At 40.2% G+C, this 16171-nt stretch overlaps 1 protein-coding gene across 1 annotated transcript in view; it reads left to right on the top strand.

The window, feature by feature from the left end:
• The first annotated feature begins 11880 nt into the window (after positions 1 to 11880).
• The window catches only part of gramd4.L (GRAM domain containing 4 L homeolog), a 67265-nt gene continuing 62974 nt past the window's right edge, over positions 11881 to 16171 (top strand). The window contains exon 1 of the mRNA XM_041586440.1: positions 11881 to 12138. Coding sequence (XP_041442374.1) covers positions 12110 to 12138 — 29 coding nt within the window. The 5' untranslated portion in view covers positions 11881 to 12109. The remainder of the gene's footprint in view (positions 12139 to 16171) is intronic.

The raw sequence follows: 16171 nt of genomic DNA, 5'->3' as shown, positions 1-16171 counted from the left end.
GTCTTACATACTGCAATGTCTTACAGTTTGTTGTGAAATTAAAACTGGGTAAATAGATAGGCTGTGCAAAATAAAAAAAAACATGTTTCTAATATCGTCTATCTATAAAAGCTGTAGTGAACTATTTCTTGCTTTGCATCTCTCTAACCACTTAGTGACTTGAAGGGCAGCCACATTGGACATAAGTGTTCAGTTAGTTCGCCTTTGATCCATAGTATGCAGGTCAGATTGAAAAGCAAACTAACTAATTGAACAATTTTGCTCGCTGACTAACTAAGATGCTGGAGAACTACAAAGCAGGAAGTTGGGTTTCGGCCATTACATTAGACATCCATTCAATCCAACCTTTATATAATACAGTTAACTAACTATATTACTACATTTTTTTTATTTTGCACAGCCTATTTACTCAGTTTCATTTTTACACTGAACAGTTCCTTTAAGACCAGTACTAACCAACATGAAAAAGGTAACAAATCACTACATATCCCTGGTACATAGCCTGCCTCTTCATTGGTAGCACCTTTGCACATCTTAACCAGAATGTTGAGGACAGTGTACTCTTCCACAGAAGTTTTTTTTAACTATTCTGATTAATACAATTATTATAATAATTAATCATTTAAATTAACTTGTATTATTATGTTCAGGGTGATATTCTAAAAACAATTTGCAATTGGTTTTCCATTTTTATGGTTTTTGAGTTATTTGGCTTTGCATTCAGCAGCATTCCAGTTTACAATTTCAGCAATCTGGTTGGTTGGGTCTAAATTACCCTAGCAACCATGCATTGATTTGAATAAATGAATGGAATATGAAAAGGAGAGGGACTGATCAGAAAGATAAGTAATAAAACAAAGCAACAACATTTAGCATTGTTTTTTTAGATTGGGTCAGCAACCCATATTTGAAAGCTGGAAAGAGTCAGAAGGAAAAGGCAAACATTTCTATAAACTATAAAAAATAAATACTGAAGGCCAACTGAAAAGTTGCATAGAACTGGCCATTGTATAACATACTAAAATTAAGGTGAACCACCCCTTTAAGAGCTGAACTCTCTTAAAAATGCACACATAGTGTAACACTAGTGATATTGCATGTGATCATCTTTTCCCATTTCCATCTGCAGAATGTTTCTGTAAAGAAACAATTACTAAGAATAGCTACCCTAAATTGGTCTGTGCTTGCCTGCTTTGTGATTACAGCAGTCATAACGCAGTCTAATTGCAATTTCTTCTGCCTTTGTTAGTATGTTAGACACTGATTGATTAATCTTGTGTTATGTAACGTTGTTGCCCAAGGGTAAGAATTAACTAACAAGCCAGTGGTTAGGTTCATACCAGAGTCAGTTTACAATTTTCAGTTGAACGCTAGAGACACAGCAATAGATCAAATTCTGGTATCTGAACAAGAATCAGTAGGCTTCTAGGGGGCTTTATGTGATTGACAGTGTATATCTAACACACTTGTATTGTCACTAATAATGTACACACCAGCGAAGAAACACTAAGGCAATGTGGTATGTTGAAATACTTACCCAATGTACTATTCCGTGTTATATATATAACAGTTTACATCAATATAAATATTACAAATAGTTCAACATCCATACATACCCCAGCAGGGTCCACGTGTGGTTTGGTGGTGCAAAATAAATCCAGTCCATAATGCCCACAGGCACTGACCTGAAAACATTCAACTCCAATCATTAAAAGTACATCAGACTATGTAACAGAACAGCATTCAAAGCACACTGAAACTACTACGATATATGTGTGTGTTTGTGTATGTTTTAAGAAATAAATGTAAAATATATAATACATTATAAAGTGAGCCATATGTAGCAATAGGTATACAGATATCAAATATATGATATAAACAAAGAATAATTAGCAGACATATATAACAAGCATTTCATTTGTTAATTCTTTAATTTCATCTTGTATTGACATGCCCTAGTCTCAGAATGAATGTCCACTGTTTTAACAAATTTCTTACAGATATGTCAAATAGAAGTCTCTGTTAATGACTGAATATTGCTGTGTTCTAACAAATGATGGGCAGCTTGAATAAAAGGGCACAATGGGCAATTGATGAAGCCACACCAAGTAACAGGTCCCATAATAAGCTGCTTTAAATGCAACAACTTTTGAGTTTAATAAACATTTGTTTTATTTTAGGAACTGTCACTGATAAATAAGTGTCCAATGTAATATTTTTAATTTCTGGTAAAACATATTTGTAAAAAGGAATACAAAACATCCAGTACAATTTGGACACATTTATATTAAAGCCCTTTTATTTGGGCTTACACACAAGAATCTGTTCCAAGTTAAGTGGAGATTGTTCTGCTGAATCCCTTCAGTTGGGGGTAACCATGTCCTGCTTTTTCCTTTGTCTGTTTGTTAACGCACTGTAAATAAAATCATTTTCAGTCATACTGTGAAGTTAAAAAGTGAATGACTTAGTTTTTTGGTAAGAGAAACTATTGCTATTAGAAGCTGTTCTGATGATTGCAGAAATGTATTCAGGATTACTATATAAGCCCAGTTCCTTTAGATTTATCACTATTAAATACTGTATTGATTGGTCTAGGTCAGGGGTCCCCAACTTTTTTCACCCATGAGGAACTTTCAGATGTAAAAAGAGTTGGGAAGCAACAGAAGCATGAAAAATGTTCCTGGATGGTGTTAAATAAGGGTATTGATTATTGGTAGCCCCTATGTGGACTGGCAGCCTACAGGAGCCTCTTTTAGGTAGGACACCTGGATTTTATGCAACCAAAACTTGCCTCCAAGCCTGGAATTCAACAATAAGCACCTGGTCTGAGGCCACTGGGAGCAACATCCAAGGGGTTTGGGAGCAACATGTTGCTCAGGAGCTACTGGTTGGGGATCACTGGTCTAGGTGAATAAAATCCTTCATAGACACTATTTTCTTCAGCCAGGTGCCCCTGGTAATGGCACCTATAGTTAGTTAGATACTGTATAGTGTTGAAGGGGGTTATCTATCAAAGGTCGAATTTGAAATTTATGTGAATTTTTTTTTACTCTAATAAATTTGAATGTACTCAGAACTCAATTGTTATCTTATTTAAGAAAAAACTCAAACATCTAAAATTCGAACGAATGTTACTGACCTGAAAACTTGAATTGAATGAAACTCAAATGTCAAGAAGACAATTAACATCTTCAAATGGGTTAATGGACCTCTGCAATTGACTTGTAAATGAATTAGGCAGGTTTTAGGTGGCGAATTAGAACTGTTTCCATCAGGGCCGCCATCAGGGGGGGACAGGGGGGACAAGCGTACCGGGCCCGGGCATGAAGGGGGGCCCGGCAGCGCTGCATTTTTTGAAGATCCGGGCCCCCCTTACGAGCGCCCGAGCCGTACGTCTTGCCTCTTGCGTGCCGAATGCGGAAGTGCCGAAAAGCCGAAGCCGATGCGCCGAAAAGACCCGAAGTCACGGAAAAACCCGAAGTCACGAAGCGCCGAAAAGACCCGAAGTCACGAAAACAGCCGAAGCCGAAGTCCTGAAGCAGCGCAAAGACCCGAAGTCACGAAAACAGCCGAAATTGAAGTCCTGAAGCAGCGAAAAGACCCGAAGTCACGAAAGGAGGCGAAGTTGAAGTCCTGAAGCCATGAGTTCAATCCTACTGAACACCAGTTTGTGTTTTTTTTTTTTTTAATCCCCTGGCCACCAATGTATTATTTTAATATTCTATAGGCCCCTGCCACCAATCTTTTTTTTAAAACTTTTTTTTTGGGGCCCCAATTTTTTTTTTTAACTCGTAAGGGGCCCCTTGCCACCATTGTTTTTTTTGTTTGTTTTTTTAAAAAAAATTAATTTTCTTTTTGGTGGCCCCAAATTTTTTTAACTTGTAAGGGGGCCCCTGCCACCAGTTTTTTTTCAAAAAAAAAATTTTTTTTTTTCAAATTTTTTTTGGGGCCCCAATTTGTTTTTAACTTGTAAGGGGGCCCCTGCCACCAGCTTTTTTTTTTTTTCAAAAAAATTTTTTTTTTTTTTAAATTTTTTTTGGGGCCCCAATTTGTTTTTAACTTATAAGGGGGCCCCTGCCACCAGTGTTTGTTTATTTTTTAGTTTTTTTTACATTTTTTTTTGTTGGGGCCCCAAGTTTTTTTTTAACTTATAAGGGGGCCCCTGCCACCAATGTTTAAAAAAAAAAAAAAAAAAAAATTAAATTTTTTTGTTTTTGGGGCCCCAATTTTTTATAAGGGGGCCCTGACCATCAATAGCTTTTTACAACTTGTGTGTGGGGGGGTTACTTTTTTAGCGCTGATGTCTGTGTGGTCTTTTAACTGCGATGTGGAGTGGGCGGGATATGGGGTGGAGCTTGGTCGTCAGTGTGGGCGGGGCCCAGGGGGCCCCAAAAATTTTGTTGTACGGGGCCCCGTGATTTCTAATGGCGGCCCTGGTTTCCATGATCGAGGTGTGATCAATCTCACATTTGGATTTTACATTCGATTTGGTGCTTTGAAATCAAAATTTGTGTTTTGACACAAAAAAAAATAGAATTTGAATTTACCATTCGACCTTAATAAATCTGCCCTTAAGCCTTAGCTTGCCTATATCACAGTTTATAACGATGTCATATAATTCAGAGGTACAGTTATAAGTAATTGTGAACCTTAAAGGGATACTGTCATGGGAAAATATTTTTTTTCAAAATGAATCAGTTAATAGTGCTGCTCCAGCAGAATTCTGCACTGAAATCCATTTCTCAAAAGAGCAAACAGATTTTTTTATATTCAATTTTGAAATCTGACATGGGGCTAGACATATTGTCAATTTCCCAGCTGCCCCAAGTCATGTGACTTGTGCTCTGATAAACTTCAATCACTCTTTACTGCTGTACTGCAAGTTGGAGTGATATCGACCCCTCCCTTTTCCCACCCAGCAGGCAAACAAAAGAACAATGGGAAGGTAACCAGATAACAGCTCCCTAACACAAGATAACTGCTGCCTGGTAGATCTAAGAACAACACTCAATAGTAAAAACCCATGTCTCACTGAGACACATTCAGTTACATTGAGAAGGAAAAACAGCAGCCTGCCAGAAAGCATATATCTCCTAAAGTGCAGGCAGAAGTCCCATGACCAGGGGCTGCTGGGAAATTGACAAAATGTCTAGCCCCATGTCAGATTTCAAAATTGAATATAAAAAAATCTGTTAACGGATTGGACACTACTTATCCCATACCATAGATTGAGCACATGACGGTAGCACTAATAAAGACAATGATGCATTTATCTGTTCAATACAAAGGTTTATTGGTTACAAAGAGATATGTATCTAGCAGTGCCTGCAAATCTTGATATATCAATCCATGATAATGTAACTGTAAAAATCATACGTGTTAATGTTATGCTTGTGAAAACTGTTTTCTTATTAAAATAAAATCTTTAAATAATAAAAAAAAATCTGTTTGCTCTTTTGAGAAATGGATTCAGTGCAGAATTCTGCTGGAGTAGCACTATTAACTGATGCGTTTTGAAAAAAACATGTTTTCTGATGACAGGATCCCTTTAACATAATTAATTTCTGATGAAAAAATGTCCCACACAGCAGGTTTAAAATTCTTATTTGATGAGGAGCACACTGGTGTGTTGATGGAATCCTTGTCTGATGGGTCTCAGTAGGCCCCAATGGATGATCAGATTGTTGGGCATCAGCTCAATTTGGTCCACAATGTGGATGGCCAATCTGGGCCCAGATCCACCATCTATGGCCACCTTAATGTTGCCAGGAGTTGTGTGGCAGTAATTTTGAGTGCAAACAAAATCAAGCTGCATGTAACCAGAAAAATGACCCCTAAGAGGGCCTAATTTAGTATGCCAGCATTGGGAAGATATTAGCAGAAGTACTGGCTAACCTTCCTGCTTAGAGGACTGCCTAAGGTTTTTAGCAAGAATAATATAACTGAACACTACCTTTCTAATATGTTTGAGGGGATGGTTTCCTTATAAGAGTAATTAGATTGTGTTTTGCTGGGATTAGCCCTATATTTCCTCATACAAGATATTGGAATGTAATTTAATAATTTAAAATTGCAGTGTTTCAATGTGGGATTATCCAAAGGCACATACTACGGCGCATACTACTTTAAAGGGAACCCATCACCCAAAAAAATTATTCCAAATCCTGTTTTATCACATTAGTCAAGCAAAATGAACTTTAACTACTCTGTATAAATTATTTGAATCTTTTTTCCTTCAGTCTGGGAATTCATAATTATAGGAAGCAGGCAGGAGCCATTTTGTGGACACTGTTATTAAGACAAGCCTTGCATCATCTCAGAATCTTGTTTGTGCACCAGAATGGGGGACCTGATGTCCATCCCCATGCCCTGGCTACACAAATAAATGGTGAAGAGAACTGGGGGAATGTGTGGAGAGCAGTGACATCTAGGAAGTGTTGAATGGTAAGTGAAAGTGATTGCCCTGGAGCGGCAGGCAATATTTGATTGACAGCTGAGCTTTTAAAATGAGCTTACAACAGCTATGAACGCTTTAATAAAAAAAAAAAAAGAATTTATATTTAATGTTTAATTTGAAAAGGACTTTTATTATACAGCTTTTTAGGTCTGGGTGACAGGTTCATTTTAAATGTTTACATGTCAGTGGCTAAACTAAGGCAATGGATTTTAGGGCCATCTAAGATTTGAGCATAAGACATGATTAAAAACTGACCATCAGCGACCCCTGGACCCCCCACTGGGCCTGCTTGTACTATAATAACCTGACCAAGGAGAAGAAACAAGAAGAGGTGCAATTCTAATAACCACTACCCTCAGAGCGTGATACGACATAAGCGATCTCTTGCACACTATCTTTATTTAGAAACATCACGCGCACTCACCACAGAAACCACAGAATAAATAAATACATTTAATAACACCCGTGAAATGTGGGAAGCTGAACATAAGCCACAGTCACCCCAGCCTTGAACAACCACCCCACCACTAGCCGTCCCTTCACCGTATAGCTCTCGTACCAAGATATAATTAGAAAACATCCCAAGCAGACAACAGAGTCACACAGTGGGCGCGGTTGGTAAACAGGCGCTACGAGCGCACTCTGATGACGTCATTCACAGATATTGCAGCAGCAGGTTCCGCTCTCCAGTACCTGAGCGGGGGGCTGCCTTGTGGGCGCGGCTAGAGCAGTGACAAAAAGGTGCAAACCCACTGGGTCCTAAAAGGTCAAACGGGTTGTTGCTGCCCAGGGTACTGAATTAGACTTGCGTGTACAGACAGCAGGCCACCAGAACAATATATGTATGAGAAAAGGAATTATTTACAAATAAGAGAAGGTACAAATAGTAGCCAGTAGTTAACTTTTATGGCAATCCATCTAAAGAAAAGAAAGTATTGCATAAATGATGGATTACATTATGTAATAGGATATAACCAATCATAAGGTCATAATCGTATGACCTCCTGTAAGTGATGAGCCCTGAGGTCATGAAACAATTGCCTGTATATAAGTCTGTAGAGACTAAAAAAAACGCTACTGGACTGTATTTTTCTACGTAGAAAAAAGTTCCGGACATTAGCGATGTGCGGGTTTACCCAAAACCTGTGGTGACCCGTGAGTTGACCACAGGCTAGGTGAGGTTGGGTTGACATTTGGCCATCAGTAACTCCAGCACAAGGGATTTCTCCCATGTTTAATGTCAAGCAAAAAAGTACAAAGTTTTGGGGGCGTACCCCTTCGTCAGGCACGCCACCGAAACATTGTTCTTGTTGGCTTGACATTAAACAAGGGAGAAATCCCTTGAGCAGCTACATGTGTTGGAGTTACTGGTGTTCATTGATTTGTGGAGGGGCCATCCTCCTATACCCCAAGCACCATATGTGGATAATTGAGAGGCCAGGGGTGCAGGTGCAATTTCTGCCTAACTTGAAATTTGGCCAACCATTGCAGGTTAGGGTTGGGTGTGGGTAAGTACACAGCTCCACTGCTCCCGAAGATTCCCTCTCTTGAAACCAGAGGTGTGCACAGAAGCATGGGCGGATTAATACTATGCAAGGCCCCCAGGCTACACTTTCCACAGGGGCCTCTGACTCCCCCCTCCAACCCCCCGCTGACCCTCCACCAAACCTCCACACTCCCACAGGCCCCTTCACCCCCTGCTGACCCTGAAACCCCCTGCCGACCCTCTGCCCCCCCATGCATGGCCAGTACCTGCTTTCTGGCTGTCTGGGAGAGAAGATTAGGCAAGGCGACCTACATGCTTTTAATCCTGGCTGCTCTCTCCACACTGTCTGCTCCTCGCCCTTCACTTCCCCTTCCGGTGTCCATAACCTTTCTCATTACTCCATCCAATACTAAGGTGCTAATGCATATTAAAATTAACATTTAACATTTTTACAAGAATGGATGAAACAACATAACACCACATGTCACTAGTGGACAATTTCAAGTAATTTTCTACTATTTGTAAATGTGGCACTGTTCTACAGTTGGACAGATACTGACCTGGAGGACTACAACTCCCTGTAACCCTCAGTGAAGTATGTTTTCAGGCAATATATGATTGACAGCTAAGATTTTTAAATATGTTTATAACAGGTATGGATGCTTTGATTTAAAAAAGAATTTGGATTTGGTGTTTACTTTGAAAAGGACATTTATTATACAGCTTATTATATCTGGGTGACAGGTCCCCTTTAAAGAAAATCAACCATAAATAATCGTCAGATTTGTTTGCCATATAAACACATCTGTATACGTATAAGAGAAAACCATACTTACAACACTGCCATCCAATTAATGATTTGCTTGCAATCATCTTTGTTCTGCCCATAAAATCATGTCATACATCACTTAATTTCTCTTTTTTGGTGTTATGCATTGCCCCTGGGTCATCACATGCTCAATAAATCTAAAGCCATGCCCTACACCATTTTTTTTTTTTTTCTTACAATGTGATAAGAAAATAACATTTGTGCATGCACATCATTCTGCAGTGCTGGGAGAAAGTGACATTAAACTTACAGGGTTATGTAAGATAGCTCATAGTACAAGTTGATCCAGGGACTAGTCTGATTGCCATCTTGGAGTCAGGAAGGAATTTTTTCTCCCTCTGAGGCAAATTGGAGAGGCTTCAAGTGGTTTTTAGTTTTTATTATTTGCAGTTTTTGAGCTATTTCACTTTTTATCCAGAAGCTCTTCAGTTTACTTTTTCAGCAGTCTGGTTGTTAGGGTGCATATTATCCTAGCAACCATGCACTGATTTGAATAAGAAAACTGGAAAATGAATAGGAGATAGCTTAAATAGAAAGAAAAGTAGTTAAAAGTTGCAGTAACATTAAATGTGTAGCCTTACAGGGCATTTGTTATTAGAAGAGGTCAGTGACCCTCATTTGAAAGCTGGAAAGCGTCAGAAGAAAAAGACAATTAATTAAATAATGATAAAAAATAAGTAATGACAACCAATTGAAAAGTTGCTTAGAATGGACCATTCTATAACATACTAAAAGTTAACAGAAAGATGAACCACCCCTTTAATAGACATGTGTCTTTTTTCAACCTAACTTACTATGTTACTATGTAAGATGGTGACTGCAGTCTAACCAGGATCACAAGAATGTCAATGGGCTATAACTAAAGTAAAGGTGCAAATTAATTAAAACACGTTTAACGATTACAGCTTCTATCTCTCAACTGTGAACAGATCCAGCCCATCGATATACCCTTAAAGAAACAGTTCAGTGTAAAAATAAAACTGGGTAAATAGATAGGCTGTGCAAAATGAAAATGTTTTCAATATAAACAGTTAGCCAAAAAAGTTATCTATAAAGACTGAAGTTAATAGATATGTTACATAGCCAGAACACAACTCCCTCACTCCCTTGATTTTATATATCTTAACTGTTAGATAGTCAGAGACTAGAAGGAGGGCCACATGGGACATAACTCTCCAGTTAGTTTGCTTTTAAAACTGAGAATGCAAGTCAGATGCAAAAGCAAACTAACTGAGCAATTATGTCCCATGTGGCCCCCCATCAAATCGCTGACCACTAACAGATAAGAGAGACACAGGTTAGAGGTTAGAGCAGGGGAGTAACTACATAAAGAAGCAGACCCTGCAGTTGCAGGGGAAGCCAGAGTATAAGAGGCCCAGAAAGGCTGAAATTAATGAGAAACTCTCACATATTTTGGCACAATAGGCCAATTTACCAATGTTTTTCCCTCAGATTGAATTTGCTGTGGGGCCCAGTAACACAGGGCTAGAACTAGGGGTAGGCAGATTAGGCACAAAGCGGGGGGCATCAGACACTTGCCTTCTCTGCCTCTTAACCCCTAGTCTGGTCCCCTTTTCCTCTCTGCCCTGCTGCGGACTGTGAGAGCATGTGCACCTATTTGGGCTGGTGTGCACAGTGTCGGACTGGCCTACCGGGATACCAGGAAAACTCCAGATGGGCCAAGGTGTCAGTGGGCCAGGACTGGGCCATGCCGGCCAGGCGTCCTAGGCAACCTGGCCAGTCCGGCGCCTGCTAGCCGTGCATATGCGCAAAATGCTGCTTCCTTTGCGGCACACATGCTTTCGTGCGCATGCGCGAATCGACGCTCTCACACGCGCATGCGCCAATTGACATTCGCACGCACACACGCCAATTGACGTTCACGCGAATGCGCAAAAACACAACTCCTGGGCCAAATAGAAGAGACTGTTGGAAAGAGGCGACCGGACATGTGGTAGGCGTCAGAGAAGGCATGTGCCTTGCGCCCTCTAGCTTTTGCGCCCTAGGCACGTGCCTACTCTGCCTACCCCTAGTTCCGGCCCTGCAGTGGGCCCTCCTCCTTCTAAACATTTGGCCTATTTCATGGTCATTCCCTATTTCTATGAAAACAAAGAGGATAAATAGATGGATTAATAGATTATAATATGTAAAGAAAAGAGAATAGGAGAATAGAAGTTGAGTGAGGATATGAAGAATAATAGTACCGAGAGTGGGCCCCTGGTCTAAAGTCTTTGGGTGGGCCCCTGGTGTTCCAGTCCGACACTGTGGGGGGCCCCCAAGGTAACAGTCCCAGTGGGCCCAGGACCCCCAGTCCGACACTGGGTGTGCATGCACCTATACTCACGTGTGCACCTATATTTGGACTATTTCGGCACTGCAGTAACATGTAGTTACACCCCTGGGTTAGATGTAAAGTGCAGTGCAGATTCCTTTTCTCTAATACTAGTGGAAAGAACAATGGGGGAGCAGTATGTAAGACTAGTGCGTGAAAGACAAAGTGCACCCCAGCCTTCAGGCCAAGAAAATAAAAATGCCACTGTGCCACTGATTCATAGTTGAGGATATGTGCATTATGTGAGCTGTTTTTCTTCCAGCTAAAGTGTGCCTGCATGGACCACATGAATTTCCACTCATTAATCTTCTTAAACCTAGGTTTTACCTGCTGTGTAAATATGTGCTCTATGTCATTCAGTCACACTGGCTGTCCCCATGGCTACACAGCAGCTTGTTTATATAAACTCTAGTAGTGGTTCAGATGCAAGCACGGCATTTTTAATCAGTGCAGGATAACATTACACGTGCTTAACTGTATATACAACTCTTTGTGCTTGGTTTTACAATCCCTTTAAGTAAGTAATAACAAGCCCTGCTCTATGTATACGTGTTTTTGGGAAAAGGTGTGAAATATCCTGTCACAGGCTATATTTTTTATTGGCACACACTAGTCTGTTATAGCTGTTCTCTCGGTCATCTGAACCAAGCGATTGTGAATTGGGACCCGGCAGCACCGAAAAGTCCCACCTTGCGTCAAGCCCCGCCCCCTAAGCAGATCCGGTACTGAGCCCTTACGCAGACAGTGAGCGGCCGAACACAGAGTTAGCCAGTAGGGGGCGCAGGCAGTAGGAAGGAAAAAGAGGAGGTGGCTTTTGAGCAGGAATTAGTAGGAGAGAAGGTGGCTCATTTGTGTGCAAGGCAGGGGGCCGAGTGGACTGGAATGGTATTGTGTCTTACCTGCTTGCTCGTCTCATGCTGCTCCCCCACCGCTGGACTGTATAGGAGAAGCGGCGACTGCTGAGCTCTGGACTGGGCACAGGGGCAACGAGAGCCGGCAGGTTGGATGAAAGTTTGTACGGGTGTCGGTGCAGGGTAAGGCCCCTTTCTTTCTACTAGTGTTTTTTGCTCTTTAGGTTAGTCTATAGAACAGGGTTTTTCTTCTGAACAATCGGGGGTTTCTGTCCTTTATTGCACTACAATTCCCAGCATCCTCTGCTGGTCAGATCTTCTGGCATACCTCCACAAGTGTACTTTGGGGCACACCCCCATGTTCTAAGTCTGTAGTGAAAAGATACCCAACCTGTCGCCCATTAACCCGAGCACTCTGAGTCTACGAGTTGTACATCATCAACAGCTGGAGGGCACACAAGCTGGGCATCCCCTCTGTAATGGGAGAGCCGTGTAGGTTGTTTAGGACACTGCAGTGTTCGGCTTCTAACTATGGAATGCTTTCTGGGACTTGTAGAATATGCAAATAATCCATTCCTTGCCTGGCACCCCTCTTGTGCCAGTGCTTGCCTCTTTTAACTGCTACCTACCAGGCACCTATGCTCCATTTTATTATTGTTTTCCGTATCCTCCAATCCTCCATTGCAGAACAGCCCATTGGTGTTATGTGTGGGGGCAATATCCCCATTGTTTCCCTTGCCTGTGCCGATACTTTTATCTTGTATGTGTGCACATACAGTCACTCATTAGGCAGGCTGATTTCATTCACAATTAATGGGATAGTAAACCTTTAAATACAGAACTGTGTCAAATAGCTATTAATCAGTTCTTATTTTAATTGATTATTGATACAGTTTACAAAAAGTTTAGAATGCAGTATTTCACATGGGTTTTTGTCCTAATGCATGTGGCTTTCCAGTCTGAACCTCTTCCACCTTTGTTGAACTGCATCTTTCCACAATCCTGAAAGTTGTGACCTTACAACAACAGGGCCACTAGTTGGACATAATAACCATTCCTCTATGTAATATTTCTCTGAGGCCCACATTTGGACTGTGATCATGAGACAGATGTAGAATCTTCTGCCATTCTGGCAATATGTGGCAGTGACCGTGCCACAAATGGAGTGTTTTTGTGTCTAAAGGTGCCATTATTTGAAGGATTAATGACAGTATGGTGACTCTGTCACTAAGATGGCATCATCATCCCAGCAGGGTTAGATAAGTGTCCAATAAATCACAGAATGCAGTGCTTGTGTATAAGAGACATAGAGGGAGTCGCTCTAGTGACAGATATATTTTTTTTTTGTGATTTCTTAATCTCATTGGAGAAAAGGATGAGGGCTGATTTAGAAAGGAAATTATTACTAGGGTAGAGGAAGAATGGCACTTGTATAACTTTATTTCCATCAAGTAAGTGGAGTGTCTAATGTCAATAATTTCCAAAGATATTGGCAATTTGTTTGAAATTGTAACAATTGTGATAAACCAAAAACAATGATGTTTTTGTGGGAGCTTGTAACTTAGATGTCCATGAATGCACATATAGCAAACTGTTTTTTTTAGTAGCAGCTTTAAAATGAACAATAAAGATAACGATCAAAGGTATATTATAAAATTCAGCTTTTTATTGAAATGTTTCATTGCATAAAGGCCCCATACACGAGCAGATATAAGTAGGGGACAGATTAAGTCGGCAGCTTAGAGAGCAGTGTATGGGCCCTCAGATGGGCTTCCCCAATCGAAAGTGGGGCAGATGTTGATCGTGCAGGTTTAAAAATCCCGTCTGATCGAGGACTGCGTCAGTTTGTTGATGCGGGTGTTTAAAAATTCCGTCTGATCAAGTACTGCATCGGTTAGTTGATGTGGTCATTGATCTGACCACCTGTATTCTCCTCATTGTGATCTGATCATTGGGCCCTAGGGCCCACTACAATCATGAGCTTGATATTAACCACCTCAATATGGGCATATTGGGGAGAGATCAGCTTGTTTGGCAACCTCTGCAAACGAGCAGATCTACATATGTATGGCCATCTTAAAGGAGAGTTCAACCTCCCCATATAATAAAACCCACTACCCCCTACTCTACGTAGTCCCCTGCTCCCCCCGCACAGGTGATAACTCCAGTAATTGCCCCATATCCTGTAATTAGCCCTCATTGCAGAGTACACGCAGTGGAGCTAACAGGTGCCATCTTCTTCTCTTCAGTAATCTTCGGAACGTAAGCGCAGTATCGGCGCATGCATGGTTGAAGCAATCTTCCGGTTCCAGACAACTGCGCATACGCTGAAGGGAAAGAAGAAGACTCGAAGATTGTGTGGGCGGGAGCAGGGAGGGGGACTATGTATTGTAGGGGGTAGTGGGTTTTATTTTATGGGGGTTGAATTCTCCTTTAAAGCTAGTGTCACAGGAGGCCCATCTCAGCAGCCTGCAGCAGATTTCTGCACTGAAACACGAGAGTTTGCATTATGGTGCTGACTTGCTACATGTGCCTAAATCTGGGCCGATGCAATGGTTCTGTTTGCAGGCAAGGTAAGGGGCAGATTGCAGTGCAGGGGCTGTGCCGAAAACAAATTCCAGTCCATGTGGCATTGCAGTAAGTGCTTGGTTTCGGTTCCTAAGATATTGCCTGACATTTTAAGCAACCTTCCACTGTACATCAAATGTAATTGCCATTGAAAGAAATTTATATTGTTTTTTCATTCTTTTCATTCCTGGCTGTGACTCCTGAAACAATGTTGCAAGCCATTAAGAGGCCTAAAGAACTGTCTTCTGTTACAATGCATAAAGAGTCATACTTTGTTACATTGTTTTAAGACTCAAACCAGACAAAATAAAAGAATAAACAAATACTGCTTTCTATAGCATTGCTTTCACAAATAATTTAAAACCATCTTTAATGAATGTCTATTGGACAGTTGCTTAGAATGAGATTTAATAGTTCTAATTAGAATTAGATTTAATGGTTCTAATTAGAATAAGATTTAATAGTTCTAACTAGTATTAGATTTAATAGTTATAACTAGAATTAGATTAGTTTTTTTTATGTACGAAAAACTACCTACCTGTTTACAATTACATCCTGTTTTAAAGGCATAGTGCTGTCAGAAGAAAAAGTGTTAACTTTTAGCAGAAAATAATGTGCAGTGTAGCATGAGGTGTTGCAGTTTTGGAGGAAAAATTCTGCTGGAAAGTTCTTGCCACTTGTTTGCTTGTAAAAAGGAATCCGTTTCCTGGTTGTATTTGTCTTTATGTCACATAACAGGTTCTCCACCTTGCTTTATGGCAGGCTGTAGATTTTAATTTAGCATCAAAGCCACTATTCCACAAGACAAAGCTTGATTTATTACCATTTATCTAAATGGCTCATTAGAGTTTACTACATTCCTGCTTGTGATGACTGTGGTGAATTTAAAGGAATAGTATTTGTGTATGTGTGTGTATACAACAAACAAGGGAAAGTTGTGCTCACCACTATTTTTTTAAACCATTAGGCGGGGTGCAATGAGGCTGTGACCACAAAATACATATAGTCAAACACAAGAGTCCTCTGCACTCAACCCATTATCAATATATTTAAGACAGTGACATTTTGTGCATACTGCTACTAAAAAATGCCTTACCCTTTAAACAAAACAGGGATTGTTTGTCCATATATTGCAATATTTTTAAACTGGCCAACTACGTCAAAGTCATCCCATATCTGGCCAGTCCTATGCTCAATTTTATCAATCGAAGGAGTCAGGTGCACACCGGGATTTAAATAGTTAAAATGTCCACATTTTATTTAAATACTTTTAAAAAAACAGAACTGGTCCACCAGTCGACCAGTTCTGGTTTTTAAAAGTATTTAAATAAAATGTGGACATTTTAACTATTTAAATCCCGGAGCGCACCTGTCTCCTTCGATTGATTGATAACACAGCCTCTTTAGGTAGCACCTGGGTTCTGCAATTTATGTACGGAGTGCGCTTGAAATATGGATTATATATATACAGTATATATATATATATATATATATATATATATATATATATATATATATATATATATATATATATATATATATATATATATATATATTTATATTATATCTCTTTGTTTAAAGGTCTGCCTGCTTAATGGGTATGTGGTATTGTTTTCTGTAAACGTGCAGTTTAAGGAATTGCCTCAAG

The sequence above is a fragment of the Xenopus laevis genome, chromosome 3L, assembly GCF_017654675.1.
Source record: "Xenopus laevis strain J_2021 chromosome 3L, Xenopus_laevis_v10.1, whole genome shotgun sequence".
Lineage (NCBI taxonomy): Eukaryota > Metazoa > Chordata > Amphibia > Anura > Pipidae > Xenopus > Xenopus laevis.
Note: the sequence above shows the minus strand (reverse complement) of the source record. Positions and strands in the feature narration are given on the sequence as shown.